Source organism: Lissotriton helveticus, chromosome 7 (genome assembly GCF_964261635.1).
Source record: "Lissotriton helveticus chromosome 7, aLisHel1.1, whole genome shotgun sequence".
Classification (NCBI taxonomy): domain Eukaryota; kingdom Metazoa; phylum Chordata; class Amphibia; order Caudata; family Salamandridae; genus Lissotriton; species Lissotriton helveticus.
In genome coordinates this window covers 141352391-141377721 of record NC_136068.1, presented here as the reverse complement: position 1 = coordinate 141377721, position 25331 = coordinate 141352391, and the positions used below count along the sequence as shown (strand labels likewise).

Below are 25331 nucleotides of genomic sequence, written 5' to 3'. Positions count from 1 at the left end.
TAAGCCGGCCCCCAACCGGACCCACATGATCCTGAATGTCGGATCTAGGGCTGCTTCTCAGGGGCAGGAGGGTTGGAGGAAGTGGAGGAGGAAGAGACCTGACGTCCACGAGGACGCACTCTTTGCTTTCCCCTGTAGGACCTGTATAAGGAGTTTTGCTGCTGCTGTTGTTGCTGCTGCTGCTGCTGGCCTTGCCGGGAATTCCGAAAGGCAGGACGGCCAAAACCTCTGAATCTTCTGCCAGTCGAAGAACCTCTCATTTGGAGACCCAGGGATTTAGCAGTCGCCTTGCAATCTTTAAACCTCTCAAGGGCCGCATCAGCCTTCTTCCCAAAAAGGCCTGAACCATCGAAAGGAAGATCTAATAATGTCGCCTGAACATCAGCCGAAAAGTCAGAGGATTTCAACCAGGCAGACCTCCTAGTAGCGACAGCAGTGCCCATAATGCGCGCCACAGAGTCTACAGTATCCAAACCGCTCTGAATGACCTGGCGAGCCGCTGCCTGAGCGTCAGAGATGACTTCCTCAAAATCCTTCCTGCTGTCATCAGGAACTTTTGGAACCAGAACATGTAAAGAGTCCATCAGAGCGTGTAAATATCTCCCCATCAAGCAAGTGGCATTTGATGACTTCAATGCCATACTGGCAGAGGAGAAGGACTTCTTTGCCACCTGATCCTGCTTCTTTGCTTCCTTCTCAAAAGGAACCTGAGGGAAAGCACTAATGTTCTTTTTGGAGCATGCAGCCTGAATGATCAAACTCTCCGGTGAAGGGTGAGAGGTTAAAAAGGCAGGATCATCAGGGGCAACCCTGTATCTTCTGGCTACACTTTTAGAGACAGCTGGAGCAGACAAAGGTTTTTTCCACACCTCCAGAATGGGCTCTGTTAGAGCCTCATTGAAAGGAAGAAGAGGTTCCACCACTGAACTCGGAGAATGGAGTACTTCAGTCAGAATGTTAGATTTGAATTCTGCTGTAGGCAAAGTCAACTTAAGCAGACTGGCAGCCTTTCTCATAATCAAATGATAGGGTTGAATGTCCTTAGAAGGAGTACTAGAACCTGATGGTAACTCCCACTCTGGAGAGAAATCCAGGCTTCCTGCTTCTGCCAAATCTTCAAAAGTATCTTCATCCAACTCACCCTCCTCGAGATCAGATTGTGAGTCCAAAAACCTCCTTTCCTCCAGAAGGCGCTGAGCCTCTCTTCTGGATCTCATCTTGATCCGTTTTGCCCTCGGATCCACCATCGGCTCCGACGGATTCGGAATCGACGTCGGGATCGAATCCGCAGGTTCAGAGGGATGTGTTCTAGGTCGACCCGGAGCTGGTGAAGCCGGAACCGGCGTCGACGGCTTCGGTGGAGCCGGAAAATGCCACGGCGGCGTCGGAGCCGGCATGTAAGGCATAAACGGAGCCGGAGGGTAGGAGTGAGGGACTCCTAAGTTAAACGCCAAAGGACCCATGGGACCCGAAGGTGCACCAGAGGGGTACCATGACCTCGAAAAGACTCCATACATCGCGTTGAGAAACGCAGAAGGGTCCTGGCCTGGGGCAGGAAATGGTGGATGAAAACCTTCAGGCCTGTCTCGAGGAGCGTTCGGATTCGGCTCACTTAAGGGCTCGGAACCCTCATCCTCATGAGGCTCCTCCTCATCTCGGACCGGGGACGGCGCCGGAGATGGATTCGGAGCCGGATTCGGAGTCGGAGACGGAGCCGGAGACGGCGCCCGTGACTCAGAAGGGGAAGCCTCACCTTCAGGTTCTGGATCCGAAACTTCAATGGTCACCACCTTCGAACGAACCTTCGGTGACCTCGACCTCGACCCCGACTCCTTACCAGAACGACGTCGGGACTCATGTCTCCTCTTCTTATGTTTCCTCTTCTTTGAAACATGGTCCGAAGCCGACTTCGAAGACGACCTTCCTCTAGATCTAGACCCGGACCTCGATCTCGACTTCGACCTCGCCCTTCGAGAACGAGACTTCGACGATCTTCCTTTTCCAGCTTTCATTTTAGCCACCAGGAGCTTCGCCTCTCTCTCCCTCAGGGCCTTCGGGTTCATTTTCTTACATGAAGAGCAGTCCTCCACATCATGGTCCGAGCTCAAGCACCAGATGCAGTCGCTGTGTGGGTCGGTAATGGACATCATTTTGCCGCATTCTCTGCAGGGCTTGAAGCCGGTCTTTTTTGAAGACATTGTCGAAAAGACAGGATACAGAGACGCAGAAATTGTTAATAATAAAGACAACAAAGTATCAGTTGGCTACAGAGATTCCCGATAACCGTTAGCGTCGACGACGCGGAAAAAAGGGAACTGATGTCATCACGCCGGCGTGGGCCTATTATAGGCGTCGGTGACGTCAGCGGAGTCGCGAGCGAGGTCGTGTCTCTATGACGTCAGGAGTCCACGTCGGCGCGAGGCTACGAAAAAAGAATTTCCGAATGTTGCTGACGCAAGGGGGTATTCACAAGGTGAGGAATCCACACGGCAGATGTATCTATCAGAATATATTTTTCTGATATTTGATGTATTTTCAAGTTATATAAGGAACATGCCCTCAGCCTCGTTCTTGAGAAAATATAAACATGAATCCTTAAAGTTTTTGCTTACAATGAATGGAACTGAGGATGTTGGTAATGGAAAGAAAAGAAATGTTTGGCCCATCTTACCCGGTATCGGACTTCTGGTCGAATCATCATGGACATCCTTGCATGCTGACTCAGGGGCCTCTTGTATCCCACGGCTGACAGAGGTCGCTTCATCATCTGCTGGTTACTGCAGAGCAAGAGAAACCCCATAATTATTCATGATGTTTACTTAAATGTTATCTGTATTTGGTTCCCCAGGTTCAAATCCATTTTCACAATACAAGCACATCTTCATTAACTCAACAGTGATTGGTTGATGTTCAGAGAAAAGCAGTGCTTGTGTGAAGAGTGCAAATAAAATTACAGCACACAGCACATCATACCATATACAACGCAAACTGAGCATCTCTGGGCCCTGGTTTTCCCAATGCTCCCTAGACCTGACAGACAGTGTGGGAAGCAGACTTAGTATATGGTGCACACTTATATAAGTGGACACCATGCAGTAATCCAGACAATCCTTATGGTGATTTTAGTGGTATTAGAAAGCTCTCCAAGTGATAGCTGTAGAAAGCAGCCTTCAGGCTTAGCCCAGAAGGAAGTGAAAGCAGCTTGTTTTACCAGAGGATAATCTTAGTGGTCTAGATTAAATGAAAAAGAACCTCACAGTGCATTTATAAAAATATGAATTTATAAGACACTCACTAACACATACAGGTATCTCCTACCCAGAGATATACACAATGCACAAAATACTTTGCAATAAAAACAGGTAAGTAGCACAAATACACAGTGGTCGCCAAGGGGAGACCAAACCAGATACTAAAATAGTGGAATGCAAACCACGACTTAAGTCAAGACTATACCCAGAAGATGTAGAAATGCCAGGGACCCAAGGAACCACCCAATGTAAGTAACCAGGAACCCCACGGAGGCTGTGTGCAGAGTGTGAACACAACTGCGGGCTCAATACCAGTCAATGAGTAAGACGCAGATGCAATTTTAAAGTAGAAAGACCCTTCCTAGTTACGTAGACCCTGAAGAAACCCAGTTGAAGATAGAAGGTTGGAGAGCCACCATACCCGTGGATACCCTAGGAACCAGGATACCTACACCAGGGAAGCTGGGTGCATAGGTGCGAAGTGGAGTCGGGAACCGCCGTCAAACTCAATGGAGGACTTCAGGAAGATGCTGATGCTGGAGAAGGTGAATATGTCCGGTGGAACCGAAAGGTGGATTCACGATGAGAAGTACCTGCAAGCAGAGGGGACAGAGTCTGTGTCACTTGGGAGTGACCTGGAGACCCGGAAGAAGAATGCCCACCGAAGTTGGGTGTTGCAGGAGAGCGGACGATGACCTTGGAGCTGCAGCTGTGCGAACCAGGGGACGTTGTGGAAGACCAGGTGGCGTTTACGAGCTGTCCCACATCGGATTCGAGAGTTGAGGGGTCGGTGTCCGTCGGGAGCACCAACAAGCCTAGGCAACTGCAAACAATGTGGAAGGCGAAGAAGGTGCAGTATCGGGATCAGCAAGGTCCGGGTGACTCACCACAAGCAGGGGGGTCAGAGCAGGCCAGAGCAATCCGGGAGTCGGCAGAATTCAAAGAAGACCCGCAACAGGATCCACAGGCCGGAGGCACTGGAGTCGCAATAGGACCTTGAGCAGCTCACCAAAGATGCAGGCACACAATGCAATTGATGCAGCGAGGACAATGATCTTGGCCACAGGAGATGCTTGAGGTTGGGGCTAATTGGAGCCCGAAGATCTTGGTGGAAGGAAGCTAACAAGCCTTTGTAATGGCAAGCCCATGCAGTGCACAGGGGTTCGGTTCTTGTTGCTGCGACGAGGGATACTGGCCTCAAACTTGGTGAGAGGACAGGGCACGCCTCAAGAGATGTGAAGAACCACCACCTGTGTTGCTGAGCCTTTCAGAGTCCATGGGAGCTCAAGATCATCAGACCTGTCAGCTTTGTTGTGGGGCCTGCAGATGCAGGGAAGGGACTCCTTCACTTCAAGGGAGATTCTTTCAGGTGTCTGACGTCCACAGGCCTTGGAAGGGTCCTGAATGGAGCACATGCACGGACGTTGCAGCAGACGAGCAGGGCGATGAGACCAGGAGCAGCAGGAGTCTTCCCAGTTGCAGTCTTGATACCCAGAGTCAAGTCCAGTGAAGTCCAGAGTGCCCAGACGGTCAAAGAAGAAGTGGTGCCTTGATATGAATCTTGTCCCACGATGAATCTAGGGACCCACCTACAGGTAAGCCCTTAAGTACCCCAAAGAAAGGGTTGGGATGATTCAAGGTTCCCTCCCAGGGAAGGTGTTGAGCAGTGGGGAGGATATTCCCATTGTGTGATGAGGAGCTGGGAAATGGGCCCGCCTTGTTGGACTTACGACAGGACCAGTTACCCCCTTATCTTACTTCCTGTCCTCTGCTCTGTTTTCAAACCCCATCTTTTGGACCAGATCGGTACTGTCCCTTTAAGGCTCCTCTGTCTTTGGCTACCTCTGCCGATCACGTGGGATGGTCGGCCAACTCGTTCTCCTACAAAGCGGAAGAGGAGACGTATCCTGGGCATTCTCATCGAGGATCAGCAACAAGGAAGCTGTAGCTGCCAGGTGAAGAACGGAACGTCGAGACCTTCTTGGTTGGTCCGGTACTCGGAATTTTAGGGTCTTCGCTGACGCGGATGAAGAGACACCAGAAGTCGGACGAAGAGAGACGTCAACCACAGACGATGAAAGAAGGGAGCCGGACTAATCTGGTAACGCGCAGAAGGCGGCCACGGCCCAGGAGGGTCGTGGCTCCACAAGGTACATGGCTGGGTGGGGAAGGAGAAACAGGGAGGTGAAGGGAGGGCTAAGCGGCACACAAGGAACTTCTGCCTACGCTCCGATTGATAACGATAGTCACGAGGCATGTTAAACCTCAGAGAGTGGGAACCACTGGTGGTGGTGGTCGGGTGCACCCTGCTTCCCTCACTTTTTCCCGATAATTATTGCAACAGACAGAACAGTCCCCTTACCGAGGTTTTTCTTTTCCTTTTGTTGGTTTCCTTATGTTTGGTGCGGCTGGACGGCAAGACCAAGTTCCTCTATCCTGAAAATTACAAAGTCATGAAGAAGTTCCTTGCTCTCTGAAGGAGGAGAGTGAAGAATCTGCACCGGCCCGGAACTTTTGTGTTTTGTGTTTTTTGAAAACCCCTATGTGTGCATCCTATCCTGGTCTCTCTGTCTCCTTCTCCACAACCTCACACGTCCTTTGTCCAGTTTTGCGTCAGAGCGGGAGCCAATGGCTCCCTGAGATTGTTTGAAATAGACTCTGCAAGGAGAGCACCAAATGTCCCCCTCAAGCAGACCGAGTGGCACTGGCAAGCACTCCGACCTGGCCACCAATACACTAAACCCTGTCTGGGAGGTGGTCACACCTCCCTGTGACAGGATAACAATTGTTCTGTCTTCCCCTGCTCAAGGGCAGAATCGTGTCTCTGGTCAGCAGCGGCCATGTGTTGCCAGGGGTGTGGAATTTACTAAAATATCTGCTTGTCCATGGGACAGGTTGCTTCATAAATCTACTTGTCCTGTAACAAAATCCACTTGTCCCTTTGGTGCCATGTTGTGCGGCGCAAAATTATGGCAAGCTCATTATATAAAAGCTCTTTTCTATAGCCTCTCTGATAATGCCAGGGCACGTACCATAGTAGTGTTTGAAAACTAGCAATCCCTTTATGTTACTACGTTTCCGCAGATCTAAATACTGGGACTGAAGGTAGTGGTAAACAATCGTTCCAGGGTTGGAGTGTCCTTTTGAGTCTATGCAAACCTACTAATTTGCATGTTTTAAGGATTTTCAAAAACTCTTCTCTAATCTTGTCCAATACTGAGAAATGTTGGAAATTTATTCCTGACAATGGCAGACGTAAACCTTCTTCCAGAGTTGGGAATAAATTGGTTGGAGGGAAAATAAACTTGCAAACTCTCAGATTATCGCAAGAGCAAATCTACACATGCACATTTGCTCATGCTAAAATGCAGTTCACAAATATTTTCAAGGAGTACTATTTCTTGCTCGACTGCTGTAAATTCTTGAGAATTCACGAAAGCCCCTAATGTGGTATGGCGTTAACCATGACCTTTTGTGTTCATTAAAATACTCTCTCTGTATCTGCTGGCTTCACGGTGAGTGACAGCATTCTGCTCTTTCACAAGGAGCATATCGGCACACAAAGTAGTTTTGTTCAGTGCCAGTAACTAATGTGGCAGTGCATGCTTTTTTGAGACCAAAAACGATTTTTGCTTTTGCCAATGTTTGTTATAATGGTGAGGATCTGGCAGCTCACATCAATAAGGTTTTACAAAAACCATGCCAAAACAAGTCACGCATTGCCAAAACTAAAAAGCTGACCACCATTTCAGACCTACTGGCTTATTTATTTATTTATTTGATTTGTAAAGCGCTACAGCTACCCAAAAGGGTTTCCCGGCGCTGGTAGAGAGATTGGGTGCAGAAAAGAAGGAGGGAGATAAATAGCCAGGTCAGGTTTACTGGTTGAACAGCCAAGTTTTCAGAGATCTACGGAAAGTAGCGAGATTAGTTTCAATGCGCAATTCCAGGGGGAGTGAATTCCATAACCTAGGTAGGAAAAGGACCTGCCGCCCATTCTGGAAAGCCGGACTTGAGGCACGTTGAAAAGGCCCTGAGAAGAGGATCTGAGATGCCGACTGGGAAGATAAACATGGACTAGGGATTTTAGGTATCTTGGGGCAGAACCAAATTTTATCTTATGCATGAAACAGAGTTTTGAATTTTACTCTGCTCTCAATTTTAAGCCAATGCAAAGTTTTTACGTGTTCCGACATGTGTTCTCTTCTATGGCACTTGCGCAATAGACGGGCCGCAGCATATTGTACACGCTGCAGTCGTTTCATTACAGCTTGGGTTGCTCCTAGGTAAAGGACATTCCCGTAGTCAAGCCTAGAAGTTATTAGGGCGTTAACTACAGATTTCTTAGTGTCTTCGGGGATCATCCATATGATCTTACGGAGCCATCTCAGGATTACAAAACACATGGCAGTAAGTTTTCCAACTTGAGGCTGCATCGTAAGTCCTTTATCAATAGTTATACCTAGGTTCCGAACTTGGTCACATGGGATGGGAAGAGGGCCCATGCTGGATGGCCAGTGGGAGGCATTCCATAGATCATGGTTGGGGCCAAAGATTAAAACCTCTGTTTTTTCTCCGTTAAGTTTCAACAGATTGGTCCGCATCCAGGTTGCGATTTTGGCAAGGCCAGATTTCAGGGGCGAAGGTAAGTCCTTGTTTGTGCTGGACAGAGAAAATTATTTGCGAATCGTCAGCGTAACTAAACATAGTTAGGCCTTCATTTTCCGCAATACGGGCAAGAGGGGCAACATATAAGTTAAAAAGCAGGGGGCTAAGCACCGAGCCCTGAGGGACACCATAAGGGGACTGGTAGACACCAGAGGTGCCTATATTAGAATTAATTTGAAAAGAGCGCTGGTCTAAATAAGAGGTTAGCCACTCAAGAGCAATTCCCCGTATGCCAACATCAAAAAGGGAGTTAAGCAAGATACTGTGCGAAATGGTATCAAATGCTGCACTGAGATCAAGAAGTATCAGTGCAGCCGTGAGTCCCTTATCAACTAAGCTCCGCAGATGTTCTACGACCCCCAACAAGGTAGTCTCGCCAATGCTTGTTTATTTTTGTTTCCCAAAATCGTATTGAAACTGGTTACACTGATTTTCTAATATGAATTTTTGGGGGAAATACTAGCATGCATCAACAGATGTTATTAAATGATGCTGCAAATAAATGGTACCTGAAATTTTACAGTAGTTTAGCAAAAAAATGTTTTTCCTACTTTCATTTTTTAGGAACATTTTATGGTGAAAGCAAATAATCATTAATCTTGCTTTCAAGCTTCTGCAAATATTTGCATTCTAATCAGTGCATTCTGGGAGCATTATGCATTGCCTCATATTGCTAAACTTTGAAACCGTGTGTCCACAGTTTTATACTGAGTGCTGTCAGAACTTAATTTACTGAGAGCGCTCAACCTAATAATAAAGTCTCTCAATTAATGAACCATAAATACAAGTTTGAACAGCATTAACATATGCACACAAATATTAACTTAACTGCAGGTGGTGCCCTTCCCTGATCCTTAATGTGGTACTGCAAACTGGCAGCCAAAGGGTTTGTGCTGCAGGGGGTTGGGCCTGCTTGTCCCAAGGACAAAATGCACATTAAAACGTGTTGCCCTTGACCCCAAACAAAATGTCCTGGGCGTCGGGCTATAGGAATTCCACATCCCTGGTTGCTGTCCATGCTTAGAAGATTGGTACCAGGAGCACTGAGGGCCTATCAGAGGAGCTTTACAGTGCATGGAATCATACCTCCCACACAGTTTATGGTATGCTGGTATGGTTCCAACATTTTTGATACCAAACATGACAGGGTTCATTACAGACAGTTTAGAGATGGTCATTGCGTAATGACGCATGGCCACTCTATGTATCGTAGTGGCTGATGCACTTACAACCAGGGAGAATAGTCCTGCTCATGCTGGAGCACCCTCACACTTAGAAGACGAGAACTCTGCCTTCAGGATAGAAAGGCCTGCTTTAGGGGTGACTTATAGGTTTTAAGTGCAGTGACCTTAGATACAAGGAAACCTATATCTTTTGTAAGTGGTGCTAGCACCCGCTTACACTGGCTGCAATGGCAGGCCTGTAGTTAGTTTGAGTGGTCTCCCATGGGTGGTATAATACATGCTTCAGCCCATGGGGGACCCCCTGGGTACCTCAGTACCATATACCAGGGACTTATAAGGGTAACCCAGTATCCAATCTGAGAGGTACCCAGGTACTTACCATAACCAAGCACGGAGACTGGGACCCTGGTTAGCAGGATCCCAGTCAGACTAGTCAGAAACAGCATAGCACCAGGCAAAAAGTCGGGATAACCATAAAAGCAGATCCTATTTTCCTACACAGGGCATCTCGGGGCTTTTTGACTCCACACATCAAATGCCACAGACAGAGTAACTCCAGTTCCAGTCTAACAATACATCAGCTGAAACACTGCATCATTAAGAACATTTAGGTGGCTCCAACAACTCAACTTCTTCCATAAGTTTATGGCCCACTTTAAATCTTTTCCCCCTAGATTCTAACCAGAGGCTTCAAAACAGTTACAAGTGTAGAGTATAGATTAGTGGGGATATACAACATGCCATTACCAGTAAAGACGCAGCTGAGAAGGCATTATACAGCTTTTTTGGAACCCTGGCAGACCTCTCCAACATGAAAGCATATCTCGGTCAAAGACTTCCAATGAATTAAGAGTTTGAACCCAGCAGTGTTAAAAAGCCAAAACTTGCTGCCCGTTTCATCCTTAAGCTAGATCCACTTAACTAGATTGTATATAATGGGCCATGCTCTACCTCTCCTCCCAACCCTTGAGATGGTTTAATCTGGCCTTCCTGCTCCAGACCCTTCTTAACCTTTCTTCCAAGATGTCCAGACAAGGCATACAGATAAAGGGCAGAGAGGTAAGGGTAGGTTTTGGGTTGTCTCTTCCTTGTTGGACCTGGAAAGGCCATGGGCCAGAAACCTTGGCCACTTTCACTCTGGTCCTTTCCTGATCTGCTTTTGTGCCACCCCTCCTCTTCTTACCAAAGCTAACCACATTCCTCCTGCAGGATCGAATACTAATGGTGATAAAAATAGCCGCCCCTGCTAGACCAAGCCCATGTACTCTGCTTATATTCCTTGGTTGTCTAAGAGTGTCCCTGGGGAGAATGCATATTTATTTATTTATCTTACAACATTTATAGAGCGCGAACGAAGGCCCTTGGGCATCTCGGCGCTAGGAAATCTGCCGTATTCACCATAGAGGGGGAGGAGGAGATCACTGATTAAAAAGCCAGGTCTTGAGTTGCTTACGAAAAGACCAAAGAGAAGGGCTCATTTTGATGGCATGTGGCAAAGTGTTCCAGAGTTTAGGTGCTCATATGCACAGCAATGTTCCCTGCACCATGACTGAAGCATGTCTGTGAACCTCATGCATTTCACAAAACACGGTGGGGCAATAAGAATCAGCCTAGTTAGTTTGAGTATTACTGATAGAACCAGCGGGATCGGACCCAAGCTTCAACCCACTGATCAAAAGTGTTGCCCAGTGTGCCTGGTTGGTAATACTGGTAATACCTGGATGCATAGCTGGGCATTTCTTATTTTTTGTGTTTGAGTATGTTTATTTCTTGAAAGCCCCAGTCACAAAACACGTTGCACAGCACCTTCGACTAACAATTTTCTTGAATGTGCTTTTACATGTTGATAATGAGATGATAAACTGCTGTGATAAGCAGATTACCCTCAATCAAGTATTTCCGAAATATCTGGGTTTCTACAGAATGAGCTTTTGATATTGTGATTGACTTCACCACTCGGGTGCAGGCTATCTCAGGACAAGAATTAGCTTCTATGTCTCCCCAAGAAACCAGTGATCAACCGGTGATCAGCCAATACCCTTCTGGCCAGAATTTCAAGGATTCACTGCATCAGAGTTGGGGGAAGGTCCTTCTCTTTTCTAGGGACGTCAGCATGGATCAATCTCCCAATAGAGTTGCGGTCAATTGATGCAACTCACTGTTCAGGAAAAAATGTAAAACGTGGCTCCTTAAACAGGAATAGCTGGCTTATTTGCACTCTGTATTTGTGGCCTGTGTGCAGAGTGCCAGGACCGTCCTTGGAGTAACCGTGCACTATAAAAGTCATTTTTCATACATTCATTCATCCCTGCCTGTTAATGTAATGCATCATTGTATTGTCAATTTGAACAAGCAAGAATGTTGTTTTGTAGCGTGGTAGAAATTACTTGAGGGCTAAATGAACTACTCTGAACTCCAGCTGGTTGTGGTAACAAGTCCTCTCTTTCTTACAACGACATTCTCTGAACCTAAAGCAGAGTTACATGTGTCCCCCAATCTAAAAGGAACGCATCAGTTACTATGGTTTGGGACAGTGTTGATGAAAACGAACACTCTTTAGGGGATTGGTGTATCGTTACCACCAATGAGTACTTCGCTGACGGGGAGGTTTCTGCTGTTTGTGGCTGCTGCTGTGGGGGAGACAACGCTGCTCGGCGCAAACAAGGCGCAGCATTCCCATTGTTGGTGCTTACAGCTGGAGGCGCTCTTTGTTTATAATTCAGCTCGCGGTGTGATGTATTCCTATAGGTTCTGAATCGATCCCCCTATTCCTGACCCTATTCTGGTTAACAAACAAACAAGTTAACTAGCAGTCAGCCCATGAGGCAGCAAACCCCCATGATGCAGATACCGTTATCTGACGAAGCCACACTACGGCACAGGAACGTGTTATCTGATTAGGTCATAACGCTTGCGATCTAATTAGACAAGCGATATTCCTCCAGCCCCTGATAAGGCATACGGAGTTCTCATAACAAATCAAACCTATGACAACCTGGGAAAAACCCTGCGGCCATTGTTTTGATTTCACCAAGAACTTCAGCAAAAGAATGTGCTAACGACCTGGTCGTATGACATCCTTATTGACGTATCTATGTCCATCCTTACGTCAATCTCGGCACCTTAAAGGTATAAATATTACCGATATTGCCCTATGCAAACACACGCGGTGGTGACGAGACGGAGCAGCCATACTTGCCGAAGCCCAGAGCAGAGCAGACCCCGCTGGCGCAGCCCCGCCTTCCTGACGCGCTGAGAACGAGACGCGCTGCTTTCTCCTGCCGAGAAATCCAGCACCGGCGTTTCCGGGTAGCCCTCGCAGGCAGCCTGGAATATCGAGAGCAGAGACGAGAGATACCATCACTCATCCATCCTAGATTCCAGGTACAGAACTGAATAACCCCTCACAGAGAATTCTTTAGTCAGTCACTTGGCAAAAACAAACTTAACTTAAACTGTAACTTTCTATTCCCGCCCACGTATTAGGCTTAGGTCAGGTACACGGGGTAGGCGTATCTAGAAACACCAGTTGAGTACGTTTAGTCAAATGTATATGTGTATGTAATATATTTTATTCATTTTAAACCTTCATATGGCTTAGAAACCATATCAATGTTTTTACAGTATTATTTTATACTTCTGCTTTTAATGTATGCACTTTACTTAACGATAAGTATTGCAATAATATCGATCCATTTCTCTTGTACGAGAAAAGAGACTGATCAATAAATAACATCTTTTATTGAACACGCCCGTCTCTTCCTTTTCTCTACAATCTGATGAGACTAAGAATGCACGTACTGACTGAGTAAAATAAATTGCCTTTTGTTCACACGACTCTCGAGATACACTCTTGATTAGGGGAGAGCAAAGTTGTCATGTTCTATGGTTGTCAGAAACTAAATCCCTTCTTGTCTAATCAGGGAAGTTAATTCCTTCCTGAACATTCGAGAAAGTTTCTAGTGAACTCTGAGCTAGCTGGCAAACCCAAAACTTTAAGTCTAATATCGACAGTAGTAGACCTAGTTAACGTCTGGTCTAGGCCTATACTATTGAAGGTATTATTCCAATGCGCAGAGCCTATTGGGATAATAGGAACTACACTACATGGCGCCCAACGCGTTTGGAAATGGCGATAAAACTAACGTAAGACATTTAAAGTAACTCAGTCGTGCTTTCTCACTCGGCCCCTTTTCCCATAATACTCCAAAGACGTCTGGAGTGGGTGAAAGGTAATATCCGCCAGACCTCGCAGGAGGGAACTCCTATGTATGGTTCTTGGTATAGTCAACGTTGAAGGATACACTGTTCCAGAATATTGTGCATCTAATCTTTGTTTCCATAAGAAACCTGATCTGCAAACAAACAAAGTAACCATCCTGTCAGTAAAATGGTAGACAGTGATGAAGAAAGAGAGACAGTTAGATTAGCAACTGAACTCGCAGCCGCTGATGCTGCTATACAAGATGCAGACCAGGACATAATACTCATCCCGGTCATCAAAAGGAAATCTATAACCTTAAAACTTATAGAAAATGGACTGACACCTAGAGGTGGTACAGTCATATTCGTAATTGAGGCACACGAATATCGGCAGACAGAGGTATACTATTCATGGATAAATTTTCCAGCAGCAAATGCTGTAACAAAGTACTTCCACTATTACAAAATAGAGGAACCTCCTGAAACGTACACTCCTTTCGAGGAGGTGGAAGTACCACTCAAATTTCAAGAGCACCTGCTCTTATTTGATGGCGCCCTAAAACATAATAATCACATCACCAGGCTCGGTCCCTTAGGTAGACCAGGAGCAACGTGGCCGGTCCTAGCCGGATACACACCACATCCAGACATCGACGGGATGTCTGCAGCAAACCTTTTAACACAGCTAAAACAATTAATAAAAATACATAGACAATTAGTCCAGTATGTGATGCGGACTTCTACAATTCAGCCAGCAATTAAAATTCCACAGCTGACCCCTCACCAGGGGAACACAAATAAAATTACACCACAGAACATACAGTCCTGCCTAGGTAAAGTACCAGCTAAACGGGAACAAATACCATTCTGGTTGGCACAAAAAATAACCCAAATAGAGGCGGTGTTTCCTGACACCACCCCGTTAGAAAAACACAGTATTCTGACTATCTGTCTTCCAATGGGAATCGCACCACACATTGAGGACTGTGACACTTGGGGTACAGTCTTTGCTTCCATTTACACAAAAACGCACGGTGTTCCATCCATTTCGGTAATACCAGATGTGCTAAAACAAATTCAAGACGAATATGGTCCAGAACCCGCTTTAACTCTTGGTATGAAATTACTAAAAGACTTCAAGCAGGTCTCAGCTATATTATTAGCCAACATAAAGGGAGAAGCAGCAAACGTGGCGATCCGCCAGAGGTTAAAGGAGACAGATATAGCAGACCAACCAGCTGAAATTGCCAGAATCATAGAAAAATCCTATGAGGAACTAGGTAGAGATAGTCTAGGTGGAATACCAGTAAAACCACAACTGATTGAAAGTCCTGAAAAAATATTTTTTAATAATAATTCAACATCACAGAAAAAGAGCTGGGATGGAAACAAACAATCCAATCCTAAAGAAAAGAAATTCCAGTCCAGAGGCAGGTCTCCAAGGCGAAGAGAAAAATCTCCGACCCAAAGACACAGGTCACCCCAGAGTGACCCCTCTGGGAAAAGATATAACCTTAGAAATAGGGATAATATAAAAAAGCCTGATAGATATCAAGACATTGATACACGTCCCTCTCAATCTTTTCAGACTTCCTCGCAGAAATCGGAAAGAAGAGGACGATCAGAACAAAGAGAAGAGCACGCCAAGTCCAAAGACAAGGAACCTGCTCAGCTAAGAAAGAAATTACAATTTCCAAAAAAGAAGGTAGCCAGTATCAAGGTAGTTAACAATGCCGAGAATACTGAGGACACAACTGAAAAACGGAGAATGGGCTCAGACAATGCTAGACAGCGCAGCAGAAGTGAGCATAGCTCGCAAAGTCCTTATGAATCATCTGGAGACAGTGGACACAAATGAATATCTTCAAGTGGAAACTGCAGACACCAGAGTTAGCAAACCTCACAAAATATACGAAATAACATTACGTATAGAGGGAGATAAGACTAGAAAAATAAGGGGACTATTTTGGGATAATCTCTCCAAGGGCTATGACATCCTTCTAGATGAAAAAGACTGGCCACCAGAATTTGTCAGGGAGTGCCCTCATGTCGAAGAAGTAATTATGCCTGCCTTCTCAAATCACATCCCAATTCATAAAAAATACACACTTGCTAGAAAGTGGGCAGTAGCTCTAGCTCCTGCTTTATATAAAAATCACGTAGGATGGGATGAGGACTCTCCTCCTCACAAAATCCAGTTAAAATCACAACCTACTGCACAAAGGCAGTACCCAATTAAGCAAGAAGCTAAAAAACAGGTAAGAGAAATTCTAGATCAGCTAGAATACCAGGGGGTGATTGAAACTTGCACCTCACAAATGAACAACCCTTTGTTTCCGGTCTCCAAACCAGACAATTCATACCGTCTAGTTTTGGATTACCGACACCTTAACTCATGTTGCAAAACATTTGCAGTGCAAAACTCACATAGTGCTGCACTAATGAATAACATAGTGCGCAAAAAATACAAAACAACCTTAGACATCTCTAATGGATTCTTTTGTCAAAACATAGCACCAGAGAGCAGATATTTGTCTGCGTTCTCAATAAATGGCACTCAAAAACAATTCTGTCGGTTAGCCCAGGGGTACAAGAACAGCCCGGGAGTATTCTCAGCGAGAGTAACAGAATTACTACAAATATATGACGACGAAGCATTATCATATGTCGACGACATATACTTAACAGATGATGACTTGGACTCACTTGAAGAGAGTGAACACCATAATACTTGGGTTCGCAGCAGAGGGTTACAAATTCAACTTTAAAAAATCCAGAATTGCCCATCTGACAGTCCTGTTCTTAGGATATGAATTATCAAGTGAAGGCAAAAGCCTGGCTGTCAATTTTCTAGAAAAATGTGCCGTACTCCAAGCACCTAGAACACTAAAAAACCTACAGTCAATTCTAGGCTTCCTAAATTTCGGAAGAACATATATTGCAAATTACGCAGAAAGGGTCAAACCCCTTTAGGATCTAATAAAACCAGATTTTAAAAGATCTAATTGGACTCAAATACACACAGAAATATTGAAATCCTTACAAACAGACATGCTAATTAAAACAAAATTAGAAACACGTGATAACACACGCAATCTTGTGATCCGAGTCATCCCAGGGAGATGCGGATTCACATACCTGACCTCTAATGAGGGAGAAAAGGTACCAATTGCATTCAAATCACACATGTACACTAAGGCTGAAATGAAATTTAGCCCAACGGAAAAAATTCTTACCGCAACACAGACAGCTATAGCAAAAGAACGAGCCCTGGCACAAGGTAAACGAATAATAATCGTGACACCGATACCAGCCCTAGAGGCTGTAACAAAAGCAAGCATTCCAAATGCTAAAGCTCTCCATCCGAGATGGATACAATGGGCTAATTCTCTTGCTGCAACAGACGTCGCGTACGAATTTGATCCTTACTTAAAAACACAAGAATTTCTCCAATATGAATTTGAATGTCCTCCGCCGACCGAAATTCTGCCTCTAGAACACTACGGCTGTATAATATATACAGACGGATCAGCACAACCCGCAGTGGGGGGTAAGCAAGCTTACAGTGCTGCGTGCGCGATCGTTAAAGGTCGCTGGCACGAAGGAAAATTTAAACCAGCAATCACTAAAACACAATCTCTAGGAGATTGTACAGCTCAGCGAGCTGAACTACTGGCGTTCAAGATGGCGCTTGAAAATACCGATCGAGAATTCCCCACACTCATAGTGTGCGATTCGTATTATTGCGTTCAGTCTTACAATGAATACTTGCAGATCTGGCTTCAGAATGGTTTCAAGGATGCGAAAGGTGGCACAATCAAGCATAAAATGCTCTGGGAACAAGTAGTTCTTTTACAAAAAGAACTACCAAAGACTCACGTGATACATACACTGAGTCATCAACGTGATGGCGTTCACGTTGCAGGGAATTCATTGGCTGATGAGGCCGCGAAGGCAGCTGTGCAAACGGCTTCCGTAGCTGCCATCACCCGGTCAAAAACAAAAATAGACAGCGAAATATTACAAGCTGTCAGCGCTTCAGAAAAGGAATCGATAGAAACACTCCCGAAAGGCTTTCCAGTAAAATATTCATACATAACTGATGCAAACAATGTTCCTTTTGCTCGAATCCCTGGAGTGGGGGATAGGGCAATTCCAAACATGGAACATAGGTTAGGACTAATATTAGCGGCACACGAAGGGCTTGCTTCTATACATGCTGGCGTCTCAGCCACAGTATCATTATTAAAACAGAGATACTGGTGGCCACAAATGAGAAGACAAACAAGGAACTATGTTCTAGAATGTGAAATATGTCAACGAATGAAAATATCAACGGTGAGACGTCCAGCGCAGACGCCCCTTCTAATCTCGGATAAACCATTAGCCTGTGTTTACCTAGACCACTGTGGTCCCTTACAAAGGGATGGTAACTATAAATATATCTTGGTTGCAGTGGACTCATGTACGAGATTTATATGGATGTGGCCCCAGCGAACGGCTGACGCCAGAACTGTTATAAAAGATTTGCGAGTCTTTATCGGCACATACGCGATTGGCATGCTGCATTCGGACCACGGTCCTGCTTTTAGCTCTAGAGCTTATAAGGAGGCCATGGTCAGCATGGGCGTGACATTGCGGTACTCTTGTCCATTTCACCCTGAGGGGAACGGAATTGTTGAAAGAAAAAACCGTGACATAAAGCAATCTATAACGGCAAAGGTATTAGGTTCGGGAGCTGGGTGGGTCAAACATCTAATAAGTGTCCAACGTAGTCTAAATAACTTGCCAAGAAATTCTCTGAAGGGATTCAGTCCGTACGAATTATTTGGAACTAGGATGTTGATCTCTGACCTTGACAGTCAGACTTCAGTGGTGAAAGAAAAAAGCTTTGATATCAAAGACCGTTTGGCTATTTTGCAGGACTTAAACAAAACAAGAAAAGACCTGAGCAACATAAAGTTGAAACAACAGCCAACAACCACTGAAGAACCACCACCTGTCCCAGCAAGACCTGTCTGGATTCCAAAAGTCGGGGATCTGGTCAGAGAAAAGATCGCAGTAAAGAAGGAATTTGGGCCTTCTTACAGAAAAGCAGTTCCTGTCTTGTCTGTCAACGGGACAAGATCAGTTGTACTACCGCCGCTTGCTGGTAAAAAGGAGAACCGAGTTGTATCCATCGACCTGGTAAAACCACAATCATGTGGCCGATAACAAATAGTAGGCCAAGTGGACTCCCAATAAGTAGCAGAACACCAAGGTTTGCTACCAATACAGAGGTCCTAACTAAGAGGCTCATTACATTCGAAACGCCTAGAGAAGAAGAACAAGGACTATGCAACAATGCAATGCAACTTAGACCTCTGAAAACCCAAATAAAAACATTTAGCAGAGACACACCAATCTATAATGAAGTACCAAGTGCAAATGCAAGAAACAGTAATCCTGAACCAATTGGAACAATTGACAGAACTGCATCCGGCTACTTCATAAACTTCGATGATTCCTCTGAAGGCTTCAGTGAATCAAAGACTCAGCCATCATCAAAAACCTTTAAAGATAAAGCTAAAGAACTTTTGAAACAACTGAAAGAAACATATCTGGTTTCTCCATGGCTTGAATTTTGGGTGGGTTTTGGTGCATTTATCCTCATACTTTGGCTCATCATGGTAGTAACTTTGGGACGCTTCATTGAGGGAAAATATGCTAAAATGGACACAGCAAGTCAGAAAATCAACTTGATCCTCAAACCACACACATCTTCACACGTCGAGAAAAGAGAACTTTCTTCAGCCAACTTCACAGCCAATCCTATACCGGGTGGGGTAGCATGGGATAACACTGACTATGAAATTTATGGTCCGGTCGAAATCCTGAAATATCCACACCAAATTAAGATCTCATTGAGTGACTTTGTAAAACCAAGCTCATTTGCTGATGATTGGGACTTCGAAAGCCTTAATAATATGATGTCTGACTTAGTAATGTCTGCTAAATTTACCAAACATGATTATTTGCAGGGTTCTACAAATTATGATAGTATGTACTGTTATAACCACTATGGTAACCATTTTCTACATAGATCTGCACAACCTAGAAATGTTTTAAATTATAATCAATGGGAACATTGTGCAACCCCTCCAAAAGGAAGCTCAAGAACCGTTTACGACAAATATTCATATTTTTCATGTTTTAACATAAGTAATGCTGAAACATTTTATTTCAAATTGTCAAATAAGACAGGGATGAAGACCATGATAACCAACACGAAATTGATATATTCAGACTCATTCTTTGAACAAATGAATACTTTTGGTTTTGATTATTGGGACAAAAATGTTGAATTGAAAAGTGTTTGGGGTACAAAGGAATGGCAAGTACAGGGTATAGAATCTTTGTTTAGAGCCTGCATGATCCCAGAACAAATTATATTTTTAAATGACACTGTTCAACAAACCACCTGTCTTGGCCTAGCCAAAATCAAAGACTTAAATAAACCGTCTATTCCAAAACCAACAATGAACAGCAATAGTTCTACAGAAGAAGAGATAGACGTAAATTATGTATTAAACCAAAATAGAACACATCCAGATTGGAAACAATGGTTGATCTGGCCCACAGATACTAATAACTGTCAAGACAGATTCCTGAACAAAACACAGGGGTTCAAAATGACCAGGCCAGACCCTAGATATCCTCAAAGACATCACCCAGGGATAATAACCACCTACAGTGTGGGCAAATTATGCCTTCAATGGCTACAAACTTCCACACTGGCAGAAATTAAGCAACACCTAACTTTACTTACTGATGGTGCTGACTTGCGTGATTTCACTATGGGACCACGCAAACAGCGTCAAAAGCGTTTCATAGCAGCCTCTGTATATGCAGCATACAATGAGGCCTGGAAGGTTACTCAAATTGAGACAGCAGAAAGGATACGGGAAATTGACCGTATTAATTTGGAAAAATCACTTTCTGTAGTGGACAATGGGTTAATGACTCTGTCCTCCAGAATTTTTTCTTTGGACAGCATTGTGTCTTCAGCAATCGACATATTATCGCAAGACTTACTGTTATTACAACACGGTCAGTCCCAATTGCGTTCTATTGTACAGCTTAGCTGGACGTTACAAAATCTGCGTTCAGGCTATGTGCCTTGGCGTTTAATCAACACAACGTCACTATTCTATATCTTTAACCTTACTGATAGACAAATCAGTATGGCCCAAAAGGGAGCTGATTATACAATCCTGAGCATTGAGAAACTTGAGAGATTACCAGTGACAATGTCAGAACGACCTGTCAGTGAATGGATAATACATGGGATAATAAATATTCCAATTTCAACCTTCAGGTTTCAATACTGCCAAAAATATATACAGGCTGGCATGTACGAGAAATTGGGAAAGGGGTACATTAAAACAACATGGGGCCTGCCCTATTCACATGCATGTGTCAGTAATAAAGGACAGAAAGTATTTCTTAGTGGCAATAATTGTGCAATGTCACTAAGCGGTACACTTCTGTGTAACGGAATTAGTTTGCATGGAGCCTGTGAAGGGAACTCAAATAACCTTTCATGTCACCAGCTAGGCACACCTGCAACAGAGATAGAACCGTTTTTTCAAAGACTCTATAATGGGAGTTACATTCTAATTGTAGATCGCAGATGTTGTAGTCTTATGCCCGGGACTCCTTATCTCGTAACTACGACTGCGAAGGTCAAGTGCTGTGGACACTCATTGTTCCCCAGCTCCTTTCCAGACAGGGAGGCAAGGGCATGGCCCAACTTGAAAATTACTTCTATTCGAATAGATACTTTAAGCAGAATGAAAACAGTGCTTCTTCAGACGCCGACCAGGCTCACGTCATCAAAAGAAACATATGATCTACAAGTCGCAAGGACGACTGCAGAGATCCATTCATTGTTATCAACTAATTCCCCCATACATTTCGCAGAAATCCTGAATGAAATCTTAAATATTTCTGATACCAGTGGGGTCTCACAAGTATTTAAGACAGTATTTTCGATGGCATTAACACCATTCAAAGCCATACTGGGTATTTTTCCAGACTTCGTCCATTCGATTTTTGGCGGACTTCCCCTCATTTTAGGACTGATTGCAGGAATCCTATTCCTAGTCCTTATTTTTCGTTATGGCAAACCATGTCACAGACAAAACACCTGCGACAAGGGAAGAAACAATCCTAGCCATTGGATACCGGGACCGGATATCAAGAATCCTGGGACTATCCCGGCTTAGAGACCTGAACATGACTTGGTTTCTATCCTTTCGACCTATGTGGCAACGATGTGTTTTACCTGTATTAAGGTGCCTGCTATGCGGAGAAGAATGCGTGTTAGACACCTGTCTGACGCTACAATCGGATGCGCCAATGGATGCAGAAACATTGTTGAGTCCGATCAAGGCTCATGCTTTGTGCTGCCCTCAAAGGCTACCAATCCTGATGACGGCATTCGTGGAAGCTTCACCACTACGATTAAGGGGTAGTGAAGTACAAGATGAAAGCAGCATCGATCAGGTACGACCTTCTGTCAGCAATCCAAATCAGAATGTCAATGGAGACAATCATGCGCATGAATGCATGGTTACACCTATTTCCGAGTTAGTGGAACTCTCCCAGGAAGCTGTTGACAACTTTTTCGAAAGCCTAAATGATATGATGTTCTCACCAGAACAGAAATAGGGACTTTTGAACAAACTCGTACACGGCGTTCCCTGAATTTGGCCTTCAACTTTAATAATAAAGTCACATGAACAATTTTCCCTCCAGTTCACGGACAGCAATTTTTTCAGCAGCCCCAAATTATTTTTTACAATTTTTCGGGACATTTATCTTCTGCTTAAAGTAAGAAACTATTCCTAGAGAACTAAGATTTCTATTTTTAGACTGCTTATAGACATTAGCTGCCCGCTGGTATGTTCATTGTTATTATATTCTGTGATGAAGTGGTCTCGAACTTTTTTTTCTGTATTAAGAGCCATTTCATGTGTAAATCTCATATACCAAATAGCAATAATGTATACAAATGCGTTATTACTTTAGCATTATTCTGCAGCTTGAGCGCATAATATACATATGACTGCATTTCTTCCGTATATTTGAAAATTTCAAAATGCATTTATGTATTTTGGGGTGGTAAGGTATACACAATACTCTATAATATATTGTACTATGTTTTACTATGCATAGATTAGTAAATATGACCATAGTTAGCGTGGAGTGGGTGTGATGTATTCCTATAGGTTCTGAATCGATCCCCCTATTCCTGACCCTATTCTGGTTAACAAACCAACAAGTTAACTAGCAGTCAGCCCATGAGGCAGCAAACCCCCATGATGCAGATACCGTTATCTGACGAAGCCACACTACGGCACAGGAACGTGTTATCTGATTAGGTCATAACGCTTGCGATCTAATTAGACAAGCGATATTCCTCCAGCCCCTGATAAGGCATACGGAGTTCTCATAACAAATCAAACCTATGACAACCTGGGAAAAACCCTGCGGCCATTGTTTTGATTTCACCAAGAACTTCAGCAAAAGAATGTGCTAACGACCTGGTCGTATGACATCCTTATTGACGTATCTATGTCCATCCTTACGTCAATCTCGGCACCTTAAAGGTATAAATATTACCGATATTGCCCTATGCAAACACACGCGGTGGTGACGAGACGGAGCAGCCATACTTGCCGAAGCCCAGAGCAGAGCAGACCCCGCTGGCGCAGCCCCGCCTTCCTGACGCGCTGAGAACGAGACGCGCTGCTTTCTCCTGCCGAGAAATCCAGCACCGGCGTTTCCGGGTAGCCCTCGCAGGCAGCCTGGAATATCGAGAGCAGAGACGAGAGATACCATCACTCATCCATCCTAGATTCCAGGTACAGAACTGAATAACCCCTCACAGAGAATTCTTTAGTCAGTCACTTGGCAAAAACAAACTTAACTTAAACTGTAACTTTCTATTCCCGCCCACGTATTAGGCTTAGGTCAGGTACACGGGGTAGGCGTATCTAGAAACACCAGTTGAGTACGTTTAGTCAAATGTATATGTGTATGTAATATATTTTATTCATTTTAAACCTTCATATGGCTTAGAAACCATATCAATGTTTTTACAGTATTATTTTATACTTCTGCTTTTAATGTATGCACTTTACTTAACGATAAGTATTGCAATAATATCGATCCATTTCTCTTGTACGAGAAAAGAGACTGATCAATAAATAACATCTTTTATTGAACACGCCCGTCTCTTCCTTTTCTCTACAATCTGATGAGACTAAGAATGCACGTACTGACTGAGTAAAATAAATTGCCTTTTGTTCACACGACTCTCGAGATACACTCTTGATTAGGGGAGAGCAAAGTGGTCATGTTCTATGGTTGTCAGAAACTAAATCCCTTCTTGTCTAATCAGGGAAGTTAATTCCTTCCTGAACATTCGAGAAAGTTTCTAGTGAACTCTGAGCTAGCTGGCAAACCCAAAACTTTAAGTCTAATATCGACAGTAGTAGACCTAGTTAACGTCTGGTCTAGGCCTATACTATTGGAGGTATTATTCCAATGCGCAGAGCCTATTGGGATAATAGGAACTACACTACAGCGGGAGTACTCCAACTCACATAAGCCCCACTCCGGACACCTGATGACCACAAGCCCCTCCTGCCCACGCCTACATAACTCCTCGCGGCACCCGCCGGGAGAAGCCCGGTACAAGGGCGGGGCCATCTTAGGCCGAAGGAGGCTGGGCTGGGCCACCCCTCTGAGCTGCACAATATTGACAAGGTGAGTGGCAAAAAGAAACTGAAATATGCCATTGCTGAAAACGCTGCCCCAGTCACCAAAGCAACAGGGGCAAAAAGGAAGAGAATTGCGCCAAAACCCACCAGTAGCAAGAGGAAACAGCCACCCCGCTCCAAACCCCAATCTACACCCCTGAGCTCCTGGATACAAGGGACCACTGCCTTGACTATGGGGCCTACTGAGCAAACAAACGATATCACTGTAGACTTGACTACACCAGAAGCCCACTCTACCCACACCCAAACTGAGCATACAATTGCCCCAAGCACTCGTGTCAGGCCTGGCGATAGCTCTATTGATACCATAGCAGACTCTGTTTATGATCACATGAAGAACTTGGTTGAGAAACATTTTAATACCCTTTTGAAACGTTTGGATAGGCTTGAAAATCTGGTAAAAAAAATCTGAGGCCCTTAAAAGTTCTGTTAATGTGGTTGACAAAATCAGGGGGGAGCAGCACCTAAATTTATCGAGCACAACAAGTCAAAGTATTCCACAGCAGACTGATGACCTTACGCCTCCCCCCTTTAATATTGCTTGTGATGTGTGGTATTTATCAATGTAATCCTTCCTCCAAACCAACTTCTGGCTCGATGCCTTTGTCAAGTGTGGCATCTGGCCATAATTCCATTAGCAATAGCATGCTTCGCAATCCAGCATCTGTAAACTCTATGCCGCTGGACCCCACAAGCACAAACATTGTAAAGGCCCCAAACACTCTTTCCACTTTAGATAATTCTGTCAACAAGCCATCTGCAGATGTTCTTCATTTAACACCCCAAGCCTGCCCTCATGTCGTAGTCTTAGCTGGCGTCCCTCCCCTAAAGAAAGATCAAACTGAGTCTTGGGAGCAACTCCGGAATAAGAGTGTCGACTGGTTATCTAAACATAAAGGCCTAGGGACGACAAATGCCGGCGAGATATTAATGGTTCAACAAGTGGGATGGGTGGGATCTTCCCAAAAGAACATCACAGGGGATTGTATTGTTGTAGACTTTAGACGTCCTCTGTTGGTAAAATGGCTATTGCGCGCACAAATTACTCATAACAACTCCTTAACTCTCATTCACTCACTACCCCTGGGGTATTTTTATAAACCTCCCCAGGTTCCACGTAACTCCACTATCCCTATACACACTTTACAGAATAGGTTCGTTGTTCTGTCCAGTTTAGATAATCTGGACTGATTATC

At 44.5% G+C, this 25331-nt stretch overlaps 1 protein-coding gene across 1 annotated transcript in view; it reads right to left on the bottom strand.

Annotated features, from left to right (window-relative positions):
- KIF3B (kinesin family member 3B) overlaps positions 1-25331 on the bottom strand; it is a 136016-nt gene that overhangs the window by 15130 nt on the left and 95555 nt on the right. Inside the window, exon 7 of the mRNA XM_078651779.1 lies at positions 2672-2777. Within this exon, the coding sequence (XP_078507905.1) occupies positions 2672-2777 (106 nt within the window). The remainder of the gene's footprint in view (positions 1-2671; positions 2778-25331) is intronic.